General features: G+C 30.4%; 1 protein-coding gene across 1 annotated transcript; it reads left to right on the forward strand.

Annotated features, from left to right (window-relative positions):
* Positions 1-709: 709 nt before the first annotated feature.
* Positions 710-26,792, forward strand: LOC130894428 (phosphofurin acidic cluster sorting protein 1). The gene is made up of 10 exons (XM_057801269.1): positions 710-1,131; positions 1,296-1,599; positions 3,790-4,090; positions 4,471-4,701; positions 9,943-10,181; positions 12,973-13,181; positions 14,798-15,167; positions 15,887-16,220; positions 18,106-18,225; positions 19,667-26,792. The coding sequence occupies exons 1-10, from the start codon at positions 1,022-1,024 to the stop codon at positions 19,792-19,794; spliced, it is 2,346 nt and encodes a 781-aa protein (XP_057657252.1). The 5' UTR covers positions 710-1,021; the 3' UTR covers positions 19,795-26,792.
* Positions 26,793-27,549: the final 757 nt, after the last annotated feature.

Raw genomic sequence — 27,549 nt, forward strand, 5'->3', positions numbered from 1 at the left:
TTCTTTCTACTTTATTTTGATTAGATCGAAATGACGTCGAAGTTTCAAGTGTTAGGACGGAAAAAGAGGAGAATAATAGTTTTTGAATTTATCGGCGTTCACGCTGCTTAAAATACTCTTTTGGGCGTTTCAAATAACGACTACGATCGATGTGGTCACGGCGAGAACGTCCCTCATGATTAGAGCTGGGCAATTATCAAATCGATTATTTTCGATTAATCAATTAATGTTACATTCTAAGCCCTAAGGAAAAAAATTTGCAACAATAATTTTTCTTTTCTTTTTATTAAAATATGTAAGACTCACGCCAAAAGAACACATGGGATTAGCGGATAGCACCGTGTACGCGCCCAAGGGGCGCGTGCGGCGCTAGTTATAAAATAATATCTTAAAGCTTTCGCTTCATTTCCTCTGTTTTGCAATTTCTTCATATTTATATAAACGCTTAAAACGCATCTGATATGGACTAAGTGGAACGGGAAAGAACGAGGTCGTGAACGTGATTGTCGAGAGTGTTTAGTGGAATGCACCCTTTATCTCTCGGCCAATAGTACATTTCACCTGTAAGCAATTCTCTCTATCTTTAATATTTTCTCTATGGCTGTCAATCGTGTACTCGCAAAAGCTGCTCTCTCTCTTACATACCCAATCTTAGGATATGTTTTGTGAAGGGAAGTACTCTTAGATCTAAAATAGCTGGTTTGTAGGAGTACTACTTGTTCATGAATATGCATGATGTGCTAGCTTAGTAATAAACTTGATTCATAGAGAGCGGAGCAAACAAATTGTTAACATTACAATAAATTTGAAACTCGCGAAAATACACCTTTATACGAAGGTGATTCATCTTTTGACATTGATAGATTTCAGATAAACTTTATTATGATGCAGTTGAAGTAGATTAGTGAAATAAAAGAAAGGTATATTTGATGATAACAGAATGTATTATTCTATTGTTTCCAAGTGAAATTCTGTTCGTATCTCTCAATGCTCTTGAATAAGATATCATAGTTTCTTGAGAATGAGTGAAAAAACACCCAAAGCTCTATCAGGGGCGGGGGCATCGGCTCCAAATAAAATGAGACTTTATGCTACATGGGTTGATAGAACTCCAGCCAATTGTATCCCAAGGTAACCCTAAATGGCAATTATTAGTTAGACATATCAATTTTTATGTAGTTTAATTCCTCGTTTATTTTTTTGTATTAACTAACATGAACATCTTTTAAATTTATATTTTTTTAATAATCATTTCTACAAATTTTATTAAAAAAGACTTTATAATTTTGTTGCAGGCTTTGTTCCCTTACTTTGACGAGACTAGTCATTTTAAAACCATTAGGATCAGACTCAGGAACTGTATCTATAGCTGTTAAAATGCAATCTAGTAAAAGAACATTAAGGTCGAATGAGTTAGTTTTGACACAAGGAGGATTATTAGACACACCTTTAGATGTCACTTTTTGTCTACAATATCCTCACTTTTTGAAAAGAGAAGGTAATAAACTACACATTCTACTTCAAAGGAGGAAACGATATAAAAACAGGACAATGTTAGGATTTAAAACACTTGCCGAAGGAGTTATTAGAATGGACCAGGCAAGTTGATATTTTTCTAATATTTTGATTTGTTACATAATTTTAACTATGTTTACATTTCTGGAACCGTTGGTGATATTCATACTGAAGACACTGTTATCATTACACCAACACTCACAATTACTCTGTTCAACACAAGCTTTGATGTGTGTTCAGTATTGTGTAATTTTGTTTTAAATTAGCTATTTGAAATAGTTCAGAAATTGAACTTCTTCAATCATTCTATTTTACTGCTTGCTTAAATTTAGAATGAAATATACATTTACCTTCCACATTGCTATGATTATATCGGCCAAGAAGGTTGTCTAAGGTAAATTTGTTAAAAAAAGACCCATCATCATTTTCTGTCAGTATACACCTTTGATATAAAACAGTGATATAATTCTGATTGAAAGTAGGTAAGGATATTTTTGAAAAAAATTATGGAAGATGAAGTATTTTAGGTAGTGGATACCAAGTATGTATGCACTATTTTCTAATCCAATATTATATTGTTTCTGTTGTAATGAAGTTTGTGTTTTGGTATACATATTTTAAATCATACTTAATTGATGATATACTTTTATATGGTGTAGTTTTATGAAAAAGACCTATGATGCTTTCTTGGAAGATTGTGTTTTTAGAGTCTTCTGTTTTTTGTCTGTTGCAACAGCATTTGTTAAAATGTCTACTTTTCTATTTTTATTAATGCTTTACTCCACACTTATTTTTTTTTATTTGGAGCAAGTAATATATCTTGCATCCCCCATTAAGTGACTAATCTATTTGTACATATTTGTTCAGAATTTTTCTAATGACAATTTATTTCATTATATAAAATATGCACAGCGAGAAGAGTTATCGAATATTTCATATTGTGTAATGTGACTGGAAAAACTTTTAACCGTTTAAGTGGACCAAACAATAAAGGGAAATATATTTAATACTACTTGCAGGAATTATACTACATATAAATAGTAACAGAAAAAATTCGAATGGGGTACAAAATTGTATCAAATTATGTCTGGTACCCAGTTTAAAATATTGTCCCTAATAGGTAGGTAACTTTTTCTCTGTTTTCTTATTCAATATTTATCCGACATTAAAAAGAAACATTCCATTATAATTTTTACTTTGCAACATAGTCCCCTTTTATGTCTAGACTTTTTTTGTCCATGCTCTAACATTTTCAACTTTTCCAACTAATAACTACTGTCTTTCTCCTCCTTCTCAAAATATGCGTTTACACATGCGATAACGTCCTCGTCCTCAGATCTAGTGAATACAGTGGGTGGTTAATTTTAGCCACAGTGATGACCTGAGTATAAGAGTGCATTGTCCTGATAGAAAGTCACTTTCTATTTTTTCCAAATGCGGACTCTTTCACAGTTTCTACCTTTACCTTATCAAGCAATAATGTGTAACACTTTTTGGCCTATGAAACTGTATGTAGTGGTGTATCCAGATTTTATCTTCAGATATGGATCGGCGCAAAAAATTATACTCATTTTGAATAAACCGCATCAATACAGGGTTTTTTAAAAAAGGTGACTCCGTCTCTAGGATAAAGAGAAAACTGAGAAATATTTGGGGTTTGCTAAGTAAAATTCAAGATAAAAAGCATGGAAGAAAATAAATATACACGTTTTTTATGATTTTGCCGCAGCTACTGGCAACATTGTATTGAAATTTTATATGAATATGTTTTGGAAGCTGATAAATCCAATGAAATTGTTTTTGTTTGATTCTCATAGAAGGCGATAGTTACACCAAGTTTCTACCAAGTAGTATTGGACATAACTTTTTCAATATTATAATTATTAAACAAAATTTAAAGTAAACCTGAACATCATATATGAATTGAAAATTTTATGTCGCATAAATGAAACACCTTCTATAAAACGGATACATTTAATAAAATCGGGACTGATAGGTTTCGTTACTTGTAACGTTTCACAAAAATCCAGTCTATTCAGTATTTGATCTTGTTTTCAAAATGGTCAAATGATTGACATGACATTCAAAATATTTCCTGTTGTTCTGTTCAGCTGGATGTTTTATTATAATCCTGACAAATGAATTTAGAACCAATAAAATTGAGTCTACAAGGTATATGGGAATTCTGAAAAATTTTCAAATAACCTTTCTTGTTCAGTTTTCTGGTTATTATGGAAATATATTCAGATTTATTCTTGTCATTGTTCATTTCAGGTTCTTCAAAAGCAAATGGACGTCGATATAGAACTTTTACCAGAGAGTAATACCAAGGACAAAGGTGCTGGTCCCATAGCGAAATTAACAGTTTTACAATTAAGTTCTACGCCTGTAGATCATGAACACAAAATTAGAGATCATGATTTCAGCGACGACGACGACGAAATTAGCTCAGGAGAAGAGGAGGCGGCCGATTTATCCGATAGTGAACCTATTAGAAAATTGCCGCATACTAGACATAACCTCAAACAAAGATTTGTTTCATTGTTAAGAAGATTCAGAGTTCCAGATACTGAAGGTTAGTACAATCATAAATCGTCGAGTATTTTCTTCACTTAATGTTCAAGGAATGAAAAAAATAGGTATGAGTAGGAGCTTATGTGTTTGACAAATAAACAGAGACTCGCGCAAGCAAGAGCACATCCTTGACGTGAATGTCGGAATATGGCTAGCACTATATGGATAACTACTACAGAGAAAAACTGAGGAAAAGGAAATGCTTCGGGGGGCCTATTTAGTAATACCATATTCACATTATTTTAATTCGTCAAAATTATAATTTATTGTATAATTTACTGTCAAATTAGGAAACAAAGTACACTAGTCAATAAGTATCTATATGGTGGTTGTTTAACGTGACATATATTTTTCTTTTATTAAGTTTGTATTTTGTTGCAGGGGGACGAGTTCGAGATTGCCTGGACAATCCTAGTGATATACAGGCACTATTTCAAGAACTGGAATCTCTAAGTTGTGATGATGATTCTGGTGGAGAACAAGATACAATGTCCATCTCAAGTACACCAAAACCAAGCTTACGTCCATTTTTTAGTAGCAGTCGAAGTCTTCTAGGTAGTAGTAATGTACCTTTAGTGGAATCTGAAAAGATTGAAGATAAGACTTGTTCAGGTAAGCAAATAAAAGAAATTCTCTCTTCAAGTATTGTTTCTAATTTCTTGTAACAAATTAGATTATAAATATTTCCTACTTTTTCATGTTATGAACATATTGAGAGCTTAAAACAAACTTTGGTTACTTAAAAAAAGCAATATCTTTAAAGAACATATATATATATATATATATATATATATATATATATATATATATATATATATATAAATTGAATATAAAATAAAAAACATTGTAAATACACACACAATACAACGTTTAATCTACAATTAATCTAATTCCCGAAAGTGCATCTGGCAGAGATTGTTACCTATATTTATAATCATTGATGAGAAACTTAGATTTGTTGCAGTGAAAGTCAAGAGAAGACCAATGAAAAAATACTTGCCAAGATTAATGATTGTACTAGAATAGCTTAAAATATAAAGGGTTGCACACACATTACATACTGCAAGATCTATTGTATCCCTCCTTCGCTAGAGCTTCTTTCAATCTCAGAGCATTTATGAATGCTATTATTTCAGACAGCTTTGGCGAGGTTGGTTCTGCATTTCCAATGGTGGTCAACCCGAATATCTGGGCACGATCGCTTACTGTCTATGTATATGCAAACATTATGTGTTCTGGTGTTTCACCCTTTTCTCTACAAAACCCGCATTGGCCAATGCTTCTCATTTTTATTTTCTGAAGATTTTTGTCCAAGCGACGTGGCTATAGTTTCTAAGGAACAGTTTCAACAAAGAAAGGTAAATGGGCGCGTACTGAATATATCAAATTATGTTACTAACAGGCTCCCATCAAGTACTACCAGTGGTGAAGCACGGGTTAAATTTGAGACCTTTTATTTTTAAATTCATGTCAAAAATTGTTGTAAAATGAAATACTGATCAATTTCAAAATATTAGCAAGTATGCTGCTAAAAAAAATGTTTAATTATTTGTCAGCAGTTTTTCAACATTTCATTATTACAATTTACACTATTATTTATAAGTTAAAAAAAACGCATATTAAATTGTGATATTATCCTCACATAGTTTTACAATGACAATGACATATTTTGTATAAAGTGGGTATATTTTTTAAAGGAAAATCATAAATAGAAATTGTTAATCAATTTGCAAATTTTCATTTTATCACTTCACTGGGTATTTGGATAAGTTAGGTTAGGTAGATACCTAGGCAATTTAATTTGTATTATAATTTTGCTCAGGTTATTTTTTTTATACAGGGTGTTTCTATATTCGACCGATAACACTCTACCACAGAGAGATCTCAATAAATGATTAATTTTAATATAGGAATACGAACCCTTACGGGGCCTAGTTGCTGAGATATAGGGTGTGCAAAAATTTTAAATCAAAATAAAAATTTGCTATAAATCAAAAACGTATTTAAATTTTTTCAAATTTGGTGACCAATATGCTCCTTAATAAAGTAATATTTTGACATAAATAAACTTTGGAAAAATTTAACCAGTGGCGCACTGTCACCAAATTTTAATAAAAAATTGAAGGCGCTCTTGATTTATGGCAAATTTTTGATTTTGATTTATATATATATTTATATATATATATATATATATATATATATATATATATATATATATATATATGCAACTAGGCCCCGCAAGGGTTTGTATTCCTATATCAAAATGAATCATTTATTGAGATCTCTCTGTGGTAGAAAATTGTCGATGGAATATAGAAACACCTTGTATAAAAAGCAAGCATAAGAGGGTAAACCATTTAACACTCGAGTAATTCGAGTGGTGCCTGCCGTGTAGAGATTGATCTTGAACTTCGGTATATTGTAATGTTCCGGAAAGACGTGCATTGGCTGCTGATTCTATATGCTTGCACTTCTCAAAACAAAAAATAGTCGCGATAAATTGAAGTTCTGGTCGTCTGCAGGCGAACACGGTGTTTAAGAGCCACGTCTGCCTGTCGAGTAGGTCTTGAAAAGGTGCTCTAGGCAGTATAATGTCGGAAGAGCATTTGCCGTGGTAGTATTGGTGAAATAGAGTTAGGTCGACAACCCTTTTTCTATATTCTAAGTTGTTTCTGGTCAACTCTGGATCCCTTAAAAGTCGAACTGCTCTCTTCTGTATTGAGTAAAGCATCTTCAAAGATGGACGAATCTGGACCTTGTACAGGATTAGAAGCTCTTGTCTAGTATATATCTTGTTGGTCTTAAAGAGGGTTCCAAATTTTTGTGAAGCTGCTGTGAATAAATCGGCCACGGACTATGCCAGGACATATTGCTTCCAACCTTAACACCCAACAAGCGAATACCCAAATCATGAGCAGCAGTGTCAGCCTTCTTTGTAAAAATAACAGCTTGGGTCTTTGCTGCAGTAAAATCAGATTAACTACTAACACAATAGAAAACATTCATGCCAATACTAGTGTTTTAAATTTCACAGGTTAATATTTCTACAAAATTTCATATCATTCATAATCTAACCAATCAAAGTTCACAACAATCAATATTCAAATTGACTAGTGTCATAAATATGGAGCCTATTGATTTTGGCTGCTATCCAAATTGTTGTCAATTTTTATTGGCTGGATTATGAATGCCATCGAATTTTTATAGGTTAGATTAGGTTAGGTCGTTATGAATGTAGATGAATATAATTTGCTATCGCTTTTGTGAGTGGTTAACCGATTGGTGAGTGACCTCTGACTGACCAATGTATTTTTTATCACAATTTAAACAGGGAATTTCAAAAAATATGTTAGTCAATTTATTGGTTGGTGTTCCATCTTTCATTTTAGTAAAAGTGGATTGAATATTAAGGATTTCACTCCACTCAATATCAATATTGTGTTGTTTAAATATTCCAGAAAGTTTAGGAGTGAATGATTTTATAGATGGTAAAGGTGTATAAATATGTGAGATAAAAAATACGGAATTTGAAAGTGATATCGGCATGATGTTAAAGTCAATGTCAGATGTGTTATACAAAATTCGAGTATTTTGTGGTTATTTTTATGAAAAATTGGATTTTAAATTTTAAGAATTCTATTATTTACGTGTTTGATTAAGTCAATCTTAAAATTTCTAATAAATATAGTGTCAAGAAAAGGTGATTGTCCAGTATTCTCCCTTTCTATGTGAAGTTTGTATGTGGATCGAAAAGTATATAAAAATACTTTTTAATGAAGAATAATTTGAATAGTAAAACAGATATAGAGTCCAGAAAATAATCTTTTTAATATATACTCTTAGCCTTCGAATATTTATGTATTTATCATTGAGGACTTAAATTATGGTCAAAGTACAATGTAAAAATACATATAAAAGTAAAACAATATTGAAAGTTACTAATATTAACTAATTGATGATTGTGGTATCTCCAAATTTTTTCTTTTAAAAATAAATTATTAAATTCATGCTATTTAAAAATCAATATTCAAATTGTGACTCGTGTAATGTATATATGGAGTTTGTTGATTCTTGTTGCTATTCAAATTCTAGTTATGAATGACAATGAATTTTGATCCTGCATGATTCTTTCAGGTTTGTGAACAATTTTCATATATTTTGAGTTTTACCAATCAATTTTGAACAATACCGCTGAGAGTCATCACTTAGCCTTACTCCAGCGTTTCTTTCAAATTCCTCAGATGGTTCTTCTTCTGCCATCATGCCCCTGTAATTTAACATATCCATTTTCACCAATCATTAACTTTTGGGGTACTTTCAGTTTTTCCATGTCCTTATGAGACTGTCGAATGCTTGTTTGTAGTCGATGAATAGAATAGAATGTTCTTCATTTTAGGTCTCTTCTGTTTTATATATATATATATATATATATATATATATATATGAGGGGAAATAAGTATAACGATAATAAAATTTTACTTACAATAATTAATTAAGATTTCCGGTGATTTTTGATATTATTAGAGCTTGTAAAAAAATTTTAAACTTATAGTATTCAATATTCAAATTGACGTTGATAGATATATTGATTCTGGCTACTATAGGAATTTTCATTAATTTTTGATTGGCTAGATCAGGGGTTCCCAAACTGGAGGGCGTGGAGAAAGTCCAGTGACACCCAAATAAATAAATAAAAAAGTTACAAAAATAATTTCCTCAAATCTTTGAAATAAAGTTTTTCTAAGTTTTCATAATTGTTTTTGTAAAGTTTTAATAAAGTTCTAAACTTTTTCAAAGAAGGCTACAGAAAAGAAATATGCCATCTTTTTCTCCAACTCCTTGATTTTTTTTTACCATCTGATTTCCCATAATTCTCATTTTATTCTCAATATCCGATTTTAGAGATGAAATGTTAGTTTCTACGTCAGCAGCAACATAAATTTTCAAGAGCAGAAATATCTTTTTTCATATTCGAAATTTTAATGGATCAAAGCTTTGAATCTTTCTACTAATTCACTCTTCTTACTTGACGTTTCCAAATTGCAATTCTGATTTCAATTTCATGACTTTCAGGTCTAGTCTCATAGTCATTTTAACTCAACTGTTTATTCATATTACTCAACAACAAATGTTCTTGTTTATCCAGCAGCCATAGATAGTGGAAGAGTGCTTATTTCGGAATTTCGCGCAACTCTTACCAAAATTTCATTATCATGCTGCGGAGTAATGTTATGATACACAGAACCTGTTTCACTCTAATGGTTTATCCATTATTTTGAAATACCTTACGGTTTTTCTGTCTTTTATTAAGGCACATTTCACGATATATTCTGGACGTTGCCTACGCATTTTTTTCTCCTCTTTCGGCTTATATTATTCAGAGCTAAGTTTGAGAATCAAATTCACAGCACCATCTCTCATTATGAGCCATTAATAGCGGCGTGTTCGATGACTGAATTGAAAATATTCTTCTATTTCTAGGTCCAAACCTTCCGATCCTAATACGGTTATCCATTTTTAGATATGACTGTATATTACTAAGTCTCCCAATTCATACAATAATGACAAGCCTTATAAAATAGGTGAATCATTTTTCTATAAATTTATTATTTATATGCGAGGTAAATTTAACACATAAGAACAGCAGTACCGAAAAACAAAATCTGATATTCTCCAAATCTCCCCTTTTTTCTAATTAGATACCCATAAATTCAATTTTCTTCTCTCAAAACTTCTTGTTAATGGTTCATTTTTTCTACTTTCATCAATCTTACTTTTATCGCATCACCATATTTTTGTTGTGATTGACCTTTCTTTCATTTATAAATTTAAATACACATTAGAATTTTCTAGGTTCTGATGGAAACGCCGATATATGTTACACGGATCCCGAAGGTCAAAGCGATCCCCAGACGGGTTCGCCTCCTCGTGATCATACGGCAAGTTACAGAAAACAGACTGGCGATAATGATTTCAGTAATATAATGCAGGAACTTAGCGAACGCAAATCGAAATTATTTAGATCGTCAACGTCGTCGGCAAAAAAGAAAAATTCTCTTAGTGTCAGCTCCGAACCGCCAGAAACGCCTACTGTGAGTAATATTACTGCAATTACTTTTTTTGGTTACTACCGTTTTGCAACATAGAAGTACAAGTTATTTATTTCTGATTTTTAAAACATAATTTTTTGTATCTATCGAACGAAACTTATAATATGACTTGCTACATTCATACACTCACTTTTATTCCCTGTTTACCCTTATATACTTCGTGAGAACTGTACTGGGTAATCCAGATAGAGCAAATATATTTAGTTTATGAAATTTATGAGTAGAACTCAATAATAATGATTACTATTGGAGAATATTTTATATATATAATATAACCTGTACTCAATACTTCTCATAAAATAGTCTTAAACTAAAATTGAAAAAGTTTGTGAAGAGGTTGAAATAAAATAGTAAAGTTATAGGCTAAAATTGTGCCGACAGCTAGGAAATAATATTTCTATAAAAAACAATTAAATCATGGATCTGTATATATGTAGATATATATAAGAGTAGTTTTTATTGGGAATGTGGCCAATAAAACATCAAAGTGGACTAACTTTAATATATTTTCCGAGCTTTCGAATACTTATGGATTCATCGTCTGGGAAATACATAATTAAGATTTAATAATATCAAAAATCACGGGAAATCCAGACGATTAATACATAAGCATTCAAAAGCTCGGAAAATATATTAAATTTAATTCACTTGGTGTTTCCTTGCTACTATATATATATAAGCGTTTTCGTAGTGGGAATGTGGCAAGATAACACAAGCTCGTAAGCCGGCGACTTTAACGAGAAATCTCAACACATCGATTTTTATTTTTAAACGGGCCATTCGTGAAAATAACTTTTATTTTTGACGTCATCTATGTGAGCGTGATGTCGTTATCGTTAAAATTTTTAAATGGAAATGTGGGTGTTTATATAGCATGTTGTCACAAATATGACTGATGAAGTTTCAACAGATTTCTTAATAAAATGTATCAAGTATTGATGTGATGTATTTACTGATTGGTAATGAAATCTATTATATACCAACTTTTTACCTTTTTTAAAAATCTTATGACATTATCAATTGATATTTTATATTAGCCTCCCAAGATAATCCCCATACAGTTCACGGCAAGTAGCATTAAATAATAGCATGGACCATTCAAAGTTTTTAGAAAGCTAAATAAAGGAAAGCGGCATTCCTACAAAGTAAGTTTAGTGAAATTATAATAAATCAAAATAACAGAGATTCAATGTTTTTTAATAGAGGCTCCGTTCTCTGTTGAAACTATATTAGAGTGCCGAACTCAATAGTCAGTTAATATTTGGGGGAATAATAGATAATAGGACTATTGGACTATATTTTAATGAAGAAACCTTTACAGGTCCTCGACATTTAGTATTTCTTTGAAACTTCTTACTCCTTGTGTTAAACAGGTTGTTTCTACTACTTGAACAACGTCTTTCCAAATCGGTGGTAAGATCGAAGAGAAACAATAGTATGGCCGTCTAGGTCACCGGATTTGATTCCGATGGATTTATTTTTATTGGCATACTTGAAAATTAAATTGTCACAAAATAGACCACAAAATATCATTGAACTCAAAGAAAGAAAACATATTAAGGTATAATATCTTCAGAAGTTATAGAGAAGTTTTGAGAAGAGTTCGCGCCACGTCTTTCTTATTGTATTTTAGCTGAAGGTAAACCATCTGAGCACTAAATTTAGGTTTTTTTTGCATTTGATGAATAATACAATTTATTGTAATAATAAACAATCAGTAATTTTTTAAACAAATACAAACATCAATTATTCAAACACATTGATATGGCTAAATAGGAATTTAAAAGAGATTTCAAATAATGACTCCACATTTCCATTTTAAAATTTTAGCGATGACGTAATCTCGATCAGATAAATGATGTCATCCCGATCGCATAAATGACGTCAAAAATAAAAATGTATCCTTATGAAAAACCTGTTAAAAAATAAAAATCGGCAGATTTCAGGATTTTTCCTTAACGTCGCCAATTTATGAATTCCTTTCATCCGCACCATATCATTTTGAGTTTCTTTTTTATGAAAATCAGTTTAAAATAACTTGTAAAAAGCCGTTTCCACCAAATGTAATTTTCTGAAATCATATTTTTGCAAAAGAGTATAATACCTTTCTTTTAATCGGTATATTTAACCATTATCAGCTCAAGAGCAACAGCACCAAAATTAAACCTATGAACTTGTATTTTTTACTTCTCTCTTGTTGGTTCTTCTTTTGTTCCTGGATATTTGACAGTTTATATGCACATCAATTTGGAAAAGTTTTAAATAATATCATACAGAACAGACGCGCATTATTCACTGGTGACTACTTTAATGAATTTACTATAGCTGTTTAAAAATCATTAAGTAATGTGTATGGGGTCAAGAGATATCACTTAGACCTCCATTCCTATTAAAAAATTGGGAGTTATTATTTCTGCTTAAAAGGAATAAAATTTGGACTATATTCCCGCATCAAAATTTGTTCTGCTCATGAACATTTTTAAATTGTCGACGTTTCACAATAAATCCTTATCAATACCGCTAAAATCCTGAAAACTTTGAAAAGCAAAGCACCCAAAAATTTGATTATATAATTGCAGCAAATTGTTCAATGAATCTCTTGAAAATAGATTTGATAAGAAATGAATAAAGGCGATATATGTTGATTTTTGAATTGTCACCAGGTTATTCTGCCAGTTAAATATATATTTTCCCATGGTTTTTAGTTGATTTGCATATAAGAGTAAATGAAATTATATTCTAACATGATTTTAGTAAAGAAACCTTTTTTCAGCCTCGAAAAGCATTTTTGGATACAGTAACAAAATTACTATCTTGTGAAGAAAATGTGCTTCCCGAATGCGTTGTATTTTTGACTGGTTCTGATAGTATAACAATACCTTTAGTAGTTAGATTTGGAAATCAGTTTAAAGTTTTCCAACCTGTCTCTGCTGTAGAAACTAAGGCTGTGCTTACTGCAATTTTCACTAAAATTCACAAATAGTAAGTTTATTTTATTATTTTGTAAATAAAATTTCATCGAAATACTATCTTCTGGGACGATAAACATTGACACTAGAGAAAGAATAAGAACCACTACTACCACTAGGCTACGCAAAATATTAATAAAGTTATTTATTAATTATTATCATTAATTTGTAAGCATTATGTGAATTCAAAAATTTTAGTTGCGAAAATGAGATCCCCTAGGACCTTGTTTTCCAAAATTGAATAAGTATGGGTACTGAGCTATGGTCTTAGTATGAAACAAACAACAATTTGATGATCATGTATTGCGGCTCTGGGACTGAAACTGTTGTTATTATTTAACTTTGAGTTTTATATGGCAATGACATTTTTTCTGTTTGCCATGGAAAACTGTCATTCATTGATAGTTATGAAGTTAAGTCAATAATAAATACATTTCTGAAACCTTGTTATTTTTTAAATTGGACATTGTTGATCAAAATGTACTCAAATTTTGATAAAAATGACACATTATTAACCTCAAGCGAGTGTTTAGGAAACTCTAGAGCAGATGTTATGATTATGCAGAAAAGTTTCTTTGAAGAAACTTCCCTAATTAAAATACATTTAGAGCCCTTGAACGACATTGTCGAGAATATCAATGTGAGACCTAAAAAAAATAAATTCTGGTGGACCAAGAACAACAAGAACCATTAATAAAGTAAATACGATTCAAAATAAATTCAATTGAGGAAAATCCAACAGTTAGCGTAAGGAATGTGGCAAGACAAACAAATATGTCTTCAAGTATTCAGAAGATATTCAAAGAGCAACAGCTACATCCTTATCATTACAGACAAGTCCAAGAGCTCTTGCCAGATGTATCAGACGATCTACCGGTTAGAGTAGATTTTTGTCAAACGTTACAAGAAAGGGCGGACGAGGTCACTTTTACGCGATAAAGTATGTTTAACATAATGCATACTACTGATGTGATGAGAATCCACATGTCATATTACCAACACTCATTTAAAGTTAATGTTTGTGCAGCAACTGTAGGTAACATCTGCCTTAACTACGATTAATTTATTCAACATCTAGAAGAGATTACCAAACTAAATTTACATTATTCTTATAAAAGTTTTGACCTAATTTCGGTCTTTATAGAAGTTTTAAAATATCAATATTGTTTAGGTTAAGATATTGATTTTTAGATTAATTATATAAACCGATTCTTCATTCACAATTCCGTCGTTATTATGTAAATTAAAGCCAATAAATGCATTTTATATAGCATTGGTATTAGAAAATCCAGACAACGTATCAGTTGCTTTGTTAATGTAATTTTACAGATACTCAATATCATGATTAAATTTTTCGAGTTTCAATCGTTGAATACATAAGTCTTTCAGAGATAAAAGTCATTGCAGTTGTTGATGCTTTGATTTGTTAAAATAGAAATTTGCAAGAACTGTCTCTGAGGTTAGAATATTTTTACAAGTGTTAAAACAATAAATTCAGTTGTATGCTCTACAATATTATCTTTATTCAAACAAACTTTCATTGATTAAGTTATTCTCGCGAAATTTTCAATATATTTACAATAATAATGTAAAATAGACCTATCCTGAAATAGAATGTCTACTTTTCAGCTGCAACAGTTGCGCCAAACCAGGCAACTTCGTAAAATTGCTCCTTATAGGTGGCGATATGCTAATTGGTTGGTTTGTCCGACCTTATGTTGAATTGTTATCCAGCAAACCACCAGAATGGTTATATTTCACCCGCGTGTACATAGTTCCTGTAGGAAGCTGCAGCATATCCCGTCATTTAGCCACTCTTGATCCAGGATATCAATCGTTGTTTCCCAGTGATAAGGAACTCAACTTAGAAGAATTAACACAGAGACTGCATAGGTACTTATCTGTGCCTTCAACAGCTCCGGTTGCTCACATTCCCATCGCTGAAGCAATGCTAACTTGTCACGATGAAAATAGTCAATTGTTTATTCCTTTCGTTAGTGTAAGTATTAAAGTCAAATTATTGTGTTAAAAATCACCTATAGGGGTTTTATGAATTCGCCTACGACGTTAAAATTCAGAAATTATCACATGAATTAGAGATGACAAATAATATGAAAGAAAACAGTCAGTTTTAAATATTCACTACCAAAACCAAAATGAATGGAGTGAAATTACCAAACATTCCTAGATATTAGGTTCATAAGCTGATTAATCGCTTAATTTTAAAACTACAGGCATCTGTGATTCAATTATATTCTCTGATGTTGATATAATTTGATAGAAACAATAACAATGTGCTAAATATAAAAAAGTTGCATCTTTAATATATTGCCAAATGCATTTTAAAAAGCTAGAAGGCAGTATTGGTAAACACAGGTACGTTAACTGTGAACACCATGTAAATAAAACCCATGTACAATATTAATACCAACTCTTAAGAACTGAAATACTATAAACAATATTTTAAAGTGACTAGATATCTCTCAATAAACTCTAAATATTCTAAAAAAAAAACACAATTTCGAATATATCAGTTTCCATTATTATAGGCGAGGTCTTAAGTGATACACATACTTTGGGCTCAACCCCATTTAACGGATTGCCTGAAGAATTACATGATTTCATTCATTATAGCGTGTGTGGCTGGTTACATTATATATTTGTCAACGCTCTTTAAGACAGTATTTATCAGATAGTTACAAACATTATTTATTCTAGGAGGTAAGGGTAGGTCCTGCCGATCAACTCCAATCGGTGTCCGTGGATTTGGAGGATTTGATATGCAACAGCACTCAAACGCCATCTCTAACTCCACCTTCGTCACCTAACGTTCAAGTCCGTGATTCTCCATGGGAACCTCTCGAATTGCAAGTAGATTATTGGCAATTGCCGAAGTTCAGCGAAACTATAATTAAGACTGATAAAGAGAAAACCAAAATTGACGGAAAAATTTCTTTAAAAGCCATTTTCAGAGGCTTGCAAGCGTCTCCTACGTCGATGTCTGGGTTAACACTTAACATGCATTTGACAAATAAAGAAAAAAAGCAAAAAAGTAAGTTATGTTTTGTTCGATTAATCTGGAAAAATGAAAATGTTTGAAGTTGTTAATAAATTATACATAAAGCATTGTTTTACAAGATCATAAATAATTTTATTTATTTTTAGTAGTAGATTAGAGAACAATTTTCAAACATAAAATGCTAAGTTCATGTATCGTGGATATTTTCAGTTGTTAAAACTTTGGTGGATTTATATAGAATGACCTTCATAGAAAATGTGCTCGATAAGCGAGCATCTGTTAGGGTATAATTTGCTGCCATTTTTGTGAGAGGTTATCTAATTGGTGACTGACCTCTTAGATTGATCAATATCTAATTTTTGTCATAATTTAAACAACATAACTTTATTAGTCAATTCATTTGATGCATTGAAGTATCAGATTTTATTTATAAGCGATTTTTATATTATATTATTTAAGGATTCCGGAAAGTTTAGGAGTAACTCATTTCATAATGGTATGTGGATAACATTTTGAAAATGTAGATAAATTTGAAAATAATTGCTTCAAAGGTTAAATATTTGTGTGATTCAGTGATTGATTTTTATATGCTCATTTGAAATTGTTCTAGAGAATTTGCGATTTTTTTGATAATATGCGAATTGTTACATTGTAATTTTTGATTAGATTCTTAGAAAGTGAAATTTGTAAGTTCATTTTTGTAATCATATTCTGTTGGTTTATTTCTAGAATTCTTATTGCGTTATAAAATCTATTACCGTCGTCGGCTTTAAGTGTACCAAACTACCATGTTTGTAGTTGATCGACTCCGTCTAAGAAACTTCTTTTAATACAAATAAGAAGTTGTAAATTATCAAGCTTCGTGTAATTATAATGGAACATTCTATTCTCAACATGTTTTGAAATGAGACATGAGATAGATTTCATTAGTTGCATTTCATTAAAACATATAGGATTATTAATAGTAGTTAGATCTACATCTTCTGCAGCATTATTCGTTTCCAATGTTTGTAGTACCAGAAGTTCCAGGGAAATTATTTTCATCTGCTCCAACTACCTTCAAAATATATTTTTATTAATTTTTGGTTATCTTATACTTGCCCTATGATAAGTATTATCAATTTATTTCTTCAACAACACACATGTTCAATTAGTGTAGAATAAATCCTTTCTTCAGGACTGTTTGAATAGCTGTTTATTTGTATGAAAATAATGAACTTTTTGAGCACCAGGTGTAAGCCTAAAGATCAGTAGTGATATGGAGTGGGGAAGAAAAAATTTTGTTGGCTTATGATGATTTTGAATGAAATTAACAGTTTAATTAACATTTTTCTATTTACAATTTACAGTTATCAATATAATAAAAACAATAAATATGAAATTAAACGTAGATAAGTTCAATTACCCAAATGGAACACAATATACCTGTACTCGTTGGCTGCCTAACTAAGATGAGTTTCTTGTTAGCTTTTCACAAAATAAACATAATTGTAATTGAATACAATTTACAATTCTAATGGGGCTTTCTTCTTTCTGTGTACGCTCCATAATTTGTTTTGTGTATCTCAAAAATTGGACTCTCAGTTCTGTACCAGCTTCAAAATTTGGGAATCTTACCCAATATATCATTAATTCTTCATTTTCATATACGTTTTTCAAGCTCCTTTTCTGATTCAATACAATACAATTTTAAGTGCCCTAAATAGCTCTTTCAAATATATATACCTATATCCCTTGCTACTTCCACTAATACTAGTGTCTTGGTAGCTTTTTGATTATGATCAGAAACCCTCTTAAATAATCTATCAGATTTCCATGGTATTCTCTTACTTAACGCTGTTAACCTTTGATATTTTGAGCTTTTCATTTGTTGCCTAGTTTTATGAGGTACAAGATTATAACTAAATGCTCTTTTTAGTTATGAGATTGGGAAAAAAGAAAGAAAAGGAGAAGGAACTAGAACCGCGCAGTCAAAATGTTGAAGGAATTTCAAGACTGATTTGTTCGGCACGTACATCTCATAATACTCCAATGAAAGGTAACATTTTTATTTTATTTTAAATTGTAATAGAATAATATGGAATTATGAAAAATTATAATATAAAATCGTTTGTTTGCCTATTTTTTGAGAGGAACGTTGTTGTGAAGGAGGTATCAGGAATTGGTTATTTCAATATAATGCTATGAAAGAATGATCAATTTTTTTGTAAGAGTCAGAACTATCCTTTACATTCACCTTGAGTGTCTTCAATCATTTAGTTTCTTTACAATAATCAATTTTGTTGATGCATCGCAATGAGTCTTGACCTTTGTATTGTAAATAAATTTAGTCATGCCGAATCGACTATCGACTATAAAAAAACACGTACGTATATGTACATATGTATTCAAAAGCAATTGATATAAGTTGGTAAATTTTCCTTACTTTGGCTATTCTAATCAATTTCACTACAGGAAATCATCGTTTAATATATAGCCTTTTCCATGTCTCATTAATCAATCCGTATCATTTTATAAAATTCGAATCAATTTTTTACAAGCAAGCATGCTAGTATCGATCGATTGGAATCTTTATCAGTGGGCGAAAAAGAACGTAATGAATAATATCTGAGCCTTGTTACCTCGTTATCAGTTATAGTGCATAAAACGGAATTCTTGACGACTATGGAAGGCGATTTCTGACTGATTCATTAACCAACTCGCAGTACGGCTTTAACAATAGTATGTTTATAAAAATGTTCATTACTTAAAGGCATTAAAGCTCCAATAATTTTGTCTCTTTAATAGTCTATATACATAATGTAATAAAATATCCCAAATAAATTTTTTCAATTTCTGGTCAAAACAGTTTCATTCCTAAACATCGACTCAATTAGATTGATGGTAATCACAACTAGTTCAAAAACTGCATGTTCTCAAAAATACGGGGTGGTTCTTTTACGTTGATTATTAAGTTATTTATTATTCATTTTAAAGCTCCATACGATATGTAGTGGCGTTAATAAAGAAAAGAGTGTTCACTTGTTTGTAATTAACAAGCTCTAGCTAAATGGAGTTTATGTTTTTCATAATATTTCATTAATGACATGGTTATCAAGAAGAACTAGTTAATTATAAGAGGCCTAGGCATTGTTGAAAAAGATAAAAAAAGAATTTTTCACTTTACTAATTTTATTATACAATTAGTTTCATTTTTGTTGCAATGAATCGCTCTGTATAATATTTCTAATTAATGGTATAAGACTTAGGCAACATTAAAATACTCTCGCGGAGGTATTCAATTGAATACTGACTTTTTGTTTACCGTTCACAAAAATTTATAAAAACTTATTTTGGTTTATTAACTTTCAATTTTCTTTCCTAAAAACGTTAGATCTACGTAATTCGTCAAAGTTTGAGAATAAGACCAACCACATTAGATCAAAACATTTCTGTTTTATTATAGCTAAATATTTAGTTAGTAATTTATTATTTTGCAGTTTATATAGACGGGGTCGAGTTTGGTGGTGTGAAGTTCTTCCAGCTCAGTTCAACATGGCAAACACATGTCAAAGGTTTGACAGTGGCGCTAGCTGGTGTGCCTTTGGCGAGTGCCGAATTACATTGACTGTCCTCCCACATCATATCTTTCGATTGAAAAAATGAAATACATATAGAGTACGAAGATGTAATTTTGGGTATATACAAGTTTTTTTGGCCTCTTAAAAATCTATGTATAGACAAAGTTACGATATCGTACGGTATCTACTTTTTTGTATGTTTTTGCTTTTCTAAATAAATGATATTTAACAAATGTAAAGTGAAAACGATTGCAAAAAAAGTCTTTGTCGCTTCTAGTCACTATACGGGGTTCACCCAAAGATTTCTTTATGGCTTGTGGCCTAGAGAATGCAATTCTGGTAGCAAAATAGAAGGCTAATCTTGGAATATTTCACAAGGTTACGACTTATGAAACTGAAAATTACATTGATTTGTAATTTTATATAACTACGTTCCACTCGTACCGTGAAAAAGAAAACAAGCTCTAGATTATTTATTGAAAAGTTCGATTTTCAAGAAAATATAGCATGTCTAGCTTATCGGTCTTTATCAACATATTTGGAATATTCTTAACTGTTTCACAAATTAATTTTCAATCAGAAGAGACAAAAAACAAGATGATTTATAGAAACATATAAAAGGGTTTAAAAAATAAGAAGTTAACAACAACCAAAACTTCATGTCAATTTTCGTTTGTCGGTTGACTTCAGTCTCAGATTCTTGTAGATATGTATAAAAAGGACATTTTTTTCTCACAGATATTATCTATTATGCAAATGGGAATGCCCTGAGCATAACTGAAATCTGCCACCTCGTAAATTTTGTGAGATCATACATAATTTTGGGTACAATTAATATGATAAAAATGGTGTAAAATTTTAGCATACCGAAATTGCATTCTCTAGTATTGCTGGATCAGGAAGTAAACAAAATTACAAATAAGATTAAGATGCTTCGTCGCTGCCCTCAAATTATAAAGACATAAAATACAGTTAAAAAGAAAACTATGCGAACATAAATAACGAAACAAAAACTCATAATCATAGTCGTAAATGTAATATATTGTTAATAAGATGTATTAGTATTACTAATGTAATAATCAACTTTGTTTATATGAATGCGGTCTTTAGAATGAATGTTTGTGTTTTTAACTATACCCCTATTATTAGCGTTTTTGTAAAGTAGATAACCCCTTTCAGAAATAACTGATAAGAGTGGTTACCTACTACCAATATGTAATATCAAACATTATGATACAAATATGAGTTTTGTAATGAGATACTCTACCGCACTAGTGGAATGAACTCATGAATAAAAAATTAAACCTCATTTATTATAATAATTAAACACAACACCTATACAATTAGTGAGGTTTAATCCAGCTGACGTGGAGGCAATAGAAGAATGGTAGATTTCAATTTCAATTGAATTTTTTGTAGAAACTTTTTCTCCCATTCTCCCTTATCTCTTCAAAATGTGCAAATCAACACCAGCATCAGCAAGTAGGGATGCTGATGATCTTCTAAAACAGTGACCTGTTATTGTGATGGATTTGGTAGCTTCAGAAACGTTGCTATTCTTTTGGAATGCGCCCAAAAGTATTGATACCAATTGGTAGAGAAAAACATTTTCCATTTTTATATAAAATAAAAAACCGGTCATGGACTATATTTTGAGGTCGAAGTCGAACATATTTTCGGACGTTATTCAAGCAGTCAAAACCACCAAACTTAACCATGTTTCTTCTAGTAATAGCAAATTCTTTGAATTTTAGTTTTAGTATTCGGTATTTTGATCGTTATGAACGTTACTTCGTCAACTACATCACCAATTTTTAACCTCATCAATTCTTCTCTTTGGCAGGCGCCAAACACACCCACGATTAAGGAAACCTATAAAAATAATATGCTATATGGAAATATCACCATATTTATGTATAATCATACCTTCATCATTAAGAATTGATCATTGGCTTCTTTCAAAAATTCAAAATATACTGGATTTTTTCGGCTTGTGACCTTCACTTTTCCGCTTCAAAAAAGTCAATAGCTGTGAATATTTACTTATGTCCACATTTTTCTTCACAGCTTACTATAATGTGTCCATAATGATGATGCCTTTTCTTTTTCAGCTTTCCCAACAAAATAAGCTAATAAAATTTTCTCCGATATATCACGGATTTTTTTCTGAACTGCACCAGTCTTCGAATCGCTTATATTCTTTTTCGTATCTATTGCGAGATTTAGCGGGTACTAGGGTTTGTATTGCGTTATTTGCAGCAAGTTCTATATCAGAATCCACACTTTCATAGTCGGAACTCATGTCGATATTATTATACCAAACTGAAGTGAACGCGTCAAAATTGACAGTTCTTAAAATAAATCAACAATGAGCCCAACGCTTGCTTGTTATCATTAATTTCAGGAATATTGACTAATTTTGAGTAAATAATTAACATTATTGGTAGTAGGTAAAATAATGTACTATATTCGTATCATAAATTCAAATTACGATATTCAATGAGTTATCGTTTGACAAATTTCCCATCTCATTTCGTATTATGAATCTTTACGACACTTATATCGTAAATATCTATTATTATTGGTCTTCTAGCCCTTGCCTTATTCATGATAAGGCAAGAACGGTATTTTTTTGTATAGAACAATATTCTCAGTGAGTGTTGCTTTTTAGTCAAGATAATTGCTTATGAATTACTATCAGAAAAAGTGCTTGTTTTGTATCAGTTTTAATTCATGTTTTTCTAAATTTTGAGAAATATTTTAAAATATCACTTCACCTCACAGTTATTTAACAACGTCAATTTATTTTTTAATTTTAATTCATTGTGGTAAGGTAGTAAATGCAGTATGCAATTACAATGCTTTCAAAAATTTTCTCTTATTTGTATGTTTGTATTTCAATGCAATTTTTCAGATTTTATATTGGCAAATAAACAAAAGCTTAAGTTATTAAACGCTCTACTATAAAACTTTTCATAGCAGCCTGTGCACTATAATTATCAGTTGACGTTTTTGTTTCCTTCATACTGTTTAATAAACCTAATAAAACTCCATTGGTATAAATCAGATTGCGGCTCTTGTTAGTTCTATTGGCTTTTAATATTGACTTTCTTTTTAGACTTGCATTCTTAATTTCTTCTTTGCTACTAAGTTGTGATAATATTATATTTTGGGTGTTTCTTTCTGAATTAATAATCATTATCTTTATATTCTCTATATTTATTTCAATATTTAATTTTTTGAGCTTTGAATATGCTTCAAGATTTCGTTGCTATTTTAAGATAAATCCATTATTTTTATTGTATCAATTTTTTTAAAGCCCACATCCAATAACGGGTTCGGTATACACACATGACACATTTTTCTTGTTATGTGTTTTATGTACTCAAATGTGTAAGTTCTTTTCTTTTATAATGTTCTGAAATGGTTTTTGATAATAATTATTTTGTCTTTTATTAGCTGTCTTCTTACTAGCAACTGTATAAAAATCGCTATTTTACTAATTATTTTCTGTATTACCAAGCTATCATATTAGGTTTCTGAATAACACTCAAAATATCAATTGAATTATCAATTTCAAAGCTCAAGTATTAACACACCAAGTCTTTAAGTAGAATTAGACCTTTTTACTTCTTTATCATTTTTTGCAGGAATGACATTTATTCATATAGTTGTTGGGTGATACAATACTACATAATTCCTCTGATACAGCAAATTTCTGTTGAGATTTCTGTCTTTTTAGGCCAATCACACGTTTCCATAATTTTTATTTCTCTCTAGGGTAGTTTTGCAAGCTTGTTGTTCTATATATACTATTTACTCTACTGTATAATAGTTTTATCGAAAAGGACAACTAATCTAACTAATTCAACATTATCAAATTTTTGACGAAATTGTTTATGTAAGATTGAAAAAAAAATATTCTATTAAATCCTATTGGATTTAGATGTTCCAAGTTTGATTCCCGCCTAAGGTAGGAATATTCTTTAATTACATAGAAAATCTTTTTTGTTTGTATGAATCTCGAACATTTACTGTTAGATGCTAATTATGAGTTTTGTTTCTCAATAGCCCTGAGAAGCACCTCTACAAAGAATGCAAGGGCCTAAATAACCATATAAGTTAATACCTTTCGTATTAGCAAATTACGCTTTCAAGGAAAATAACAAGTTTTTATTTATATACTTTTATTAAATTCAAAATTTAAACTTCCTATTGATAGAAAATCTAAAATTATCTTAGTCGTGCTTTGAAAGTATTTGTATACTTCCTTGAACCAAAACAAAGCCCAATGAACTTAAAAATTGACAATATTAACCTTTCAAGGCTCAAAAAACTAACATATGAAAGACTCTTATTCAAGGAATACTCTGTATATGTGATATAGTTTATAGTTTATTGTTTAATAATGAGTATGCTTCATAATTATATACAAAAAAATTGTAACATGTATAAAAGATCGTTTGCTGAAGTGGAAAGGCCATTTTGTTTACAAATAATTATAGTATAACAATTGGTGTTGCTTTATTTATTTTCAACGCACTTTCCATCTCAGCCAGGTAGTATTTTTTTTTAATTAGAGAATTTGTTTATTCCAAGTAAAAATTGATAGTATATTTATATAACGATGACTAAAAATGTACATTAAAATCTGTAAATTAGCTTTTCTAAAGGGATTATATACAATAATTCCTTTCAATTTCCAATTTGAGAACAAGCTATAAACATTTATAGCTAATAATTTTTCTAATGGTGTCTGTGAACACATCAAAGATCGTTTGTGTGACTCAAACCAAATATTTACATTACTTAAATTTTCCAGAATAATACAGAGACATTGATTCTTATGCCAAAACGTCCTAATATCGCAAATATTTATTTCATAACTACCCTTCATATGTATTCACCCAGTATATACAGTATTAGCATATTTTCTAGTTTATGTCAGATTAAAAAGTTGATGTTTAATTTTAGAGTAAAACATGCAATGGTACTTCTGTAATTATTTTACACAGAGGTTAGTAGCTATCCGTGTTTGGTAGATGAAAGTATTATGTCAATCGAGGTAATTGTTCTAGTAGGACATCTACAGTTGCTAGAGATCGCCATTAATTTGTTAAAATGTTTCAAAATACAGGGATATAAAACTTACAGAAGCAAAGTTAGGTCTGTAATTTTGAAAATTATATAATATATGCAATTCTATGCAATATTAGATATTGTAAAATATATGCAATTCTATAAAATATAGTGACAGAAGTATTTATTGAATATTTAGCTGATATTTTGTACAGTTCATCTCGATAGGACCGAGACACTTTCCATCAGCTAAGAGTTCACAGAAACTCACAAACTATGGAACTACTATGTTTGGAAGACTAACTTAAGAATTATAGGCACAGTGTTTCCTTTCCCAACCTGTGGTACGCGGACGACACACACACACATATATATATATATATATATATATATATATATATATATATATATATATATATATATATATATATATATATATATATATCATACTATAACAAACAAGTGTTTTTTCAATAAAAGCAATAATCATATCTCAATTTTTAATATTTGTTATTTATTTTTACATGGAGTGCGTTGGTGGCACTTAGAATTGCCTAATCTAACTTCATTGATAACACATTATAATAAGGAGACTTTTTACTTTCACTCTGTAAAATTTATGTTAAAAACTTTTCCCTCCATCGTTTTTAATCTGCTTGTCGACTCAACGTAGGTTCATCGATATTGAAAAAGAAGAAAACTTTATAATGTTTAATACGTGATTTTTAATTTTATACGGCAGTCATTACCCAGATACGTTACGCTGGGCTGGCAATAGATACAAACTGCGTTTAAAACAACCAGTCTTAACTCCCGCATGTTCAAGTCCTGACATGGTTACTCAATTACCAAGTCTGCTAAATTGGTTTAGACTAGGCCGGTTCAGAATCAATCGGGTTTGGCCGGTAACATATATAAGCTAAAGATCTGTTAAGATTAAGAATGATTAAAAGTTTGAATGGAACTGCATTAAAACTTTCATAAACAAAATTTTATATAATTCCAGCTGATCTAATGATTAGAAATAATAGAAAGATATAGAAAAATATATGTAGCAACTTTTGTTGATTTAAGGCTTAGTTGAGCCGTTGATTTTACAATTAAATAAAAGAATTATGCACCTGCATTATAAAGATAAGCGCTAATTGATGATAGTTTCATTTTAGTTTTTTATTTAAAAAATTATTAAATAATATAAATAATTTCTTCTCTCAAATTATTGTTCTTTTGTGTTTTCTGCTAATTTTATGTATTTTTAATTAAATTTGAAAAAAATTCTGTCTGTTCCTGTATTTCTGAGAAATTGGTCTCTGTGTTCATTAATAATTCTTTTATCAATTCTTCTAGAGCGTTGGAAAAATATTGTTAATTTTTAACTTGGAACATCTTTTTTAGGCTGTGGCCATATAACCACAAAAATTTTAGTACTGCATGTCAAATGCCTACTGCTCGATATCAGTTTTATTAGTGGATAAGATTTAGTATATATATTTTTTATTTATGAAGAGTTTAATAAAATTATGTGATATATTTAAATGTTCTATTAAATTACAGTTTATGATTATTTAAAAAAAAAACAAAAAAATGTTTTTATTATTTCTAATAGTATATTAAGTCTTTTCAGTTGATATTTTTGAGGTTTATTCAACTTTGAGGAAAAAGTCAATGTAAAATCCTTATTTGAATAATGAACTAATTTCTACAAGTAATATTTTTATTTTCTATAAATTTATTAAAATGTTCAGTTCAACCTCATTTATTTCATCTGTATAAGAATTTAAATTTGTTATCAAAGAGAATTTAAATTAAAATTCATCAAGATTCACTTTAATTGATCTATTGAGAACGGTTATCAATACAAATTCAGGAAATTCGGAACCATCGCTAACAGTGAATATGAAACTCTTTACTTGTTTTCGATTTTTAAATAAGTTAAAATAACAATAAAATGTTGATTATAAAAGAATTTTTATTTATTGCATCTTCAGAATGGAAATTAAATCCTTAAAACCACTTGCAGCCTGCAATGTTGAGTATCAACGTTACTCTAGGTAGGACGTTGGCTTATTATATGTCAATATCTCAATTTTATTAATATTCTGTGAAGTATTTACATAGAGGAAGCTTCTACAAGTTGGCCCTACCTACCGATAGAGAAAGGAAAAAACAATGATATTACACTCTCTATTTTGAGTTCCGAGTGGTGGGAACGGCGTGTTGATTTCAATAGCGAGTAGAAGAATTGTTTTTTTTTTCTCTCTTCCAATTGTACGCTGCATTCGTTTCAGATGACACGGTTCCTCTTTCTGTGTCTGCCTCTTCTTTTTTTTTTTGTTTCGGTTCCCCATATCACCTTAACTGTCCTGTCCTTTATTTTCACTGTGTCTAAATCGTGTCAACTGTAGTCAATTTAAGAAGCCGAATAGGAAGTCAACCTATCCCATTAAACGGCCTCGTTTTTATTATAATCCTAAAATGGGCAGATACGGAAGTAAGAACACAAAATGTTTGATACAGCGTCATTGCTGCAACAACACACTGTGTAATCTACAACTACACCAACACTGCCTGACGCGCGTTTACCTAGCCTATTTTACATTATTTATATTTATTTCATGATTATGATTGACCGCGTGCTCGGCAATACTTGGATTTTTGAGGTAGGTTCCATGATTAAAATAACAGTTCGAATTCGTCAATTATAGCGAGTAAGCGAGTGGATT

The sequence above is a fragment of the Diorhabda carinulata genome, chromosome 5, assembly GCF_026250575.1.
Source record: "Diorhabda carinulata isolate Delta chromosome 5, icDioCari1.1, whole genome shotgun sequence".
Classification (NCBI taxonomy): Eukaryota; Metazoa; Arthropoda; class Insecta; order Coleoptera; family Chrysomelidae; genus Diorhabda; species Diorhabda carinulata.

Coding starts and splice junctions, on each gene's coding strand:
- LOC130894428 (XM_057801269.1), top strand. CDS start 1,022: ATGAGTGAAAAAACACCCAAAGCTCTATCAGGGGCGGGGGCATCGGCT. Junction 15,168..15,886: donor TGTTTATTCCTTTCGTTAGT/GTAAGTATTAAA, acceptor TATTTATTCTAG/GAGGTAAGGGTAGGTCCTGC. Junction 16,221..18,105: donor TAAAGAAAAAAAGCAAAAAA/GTAAGTTATGTT, acceptor TGCTCTTTTTAG/TTATGAGATTGGGAAAAAAG.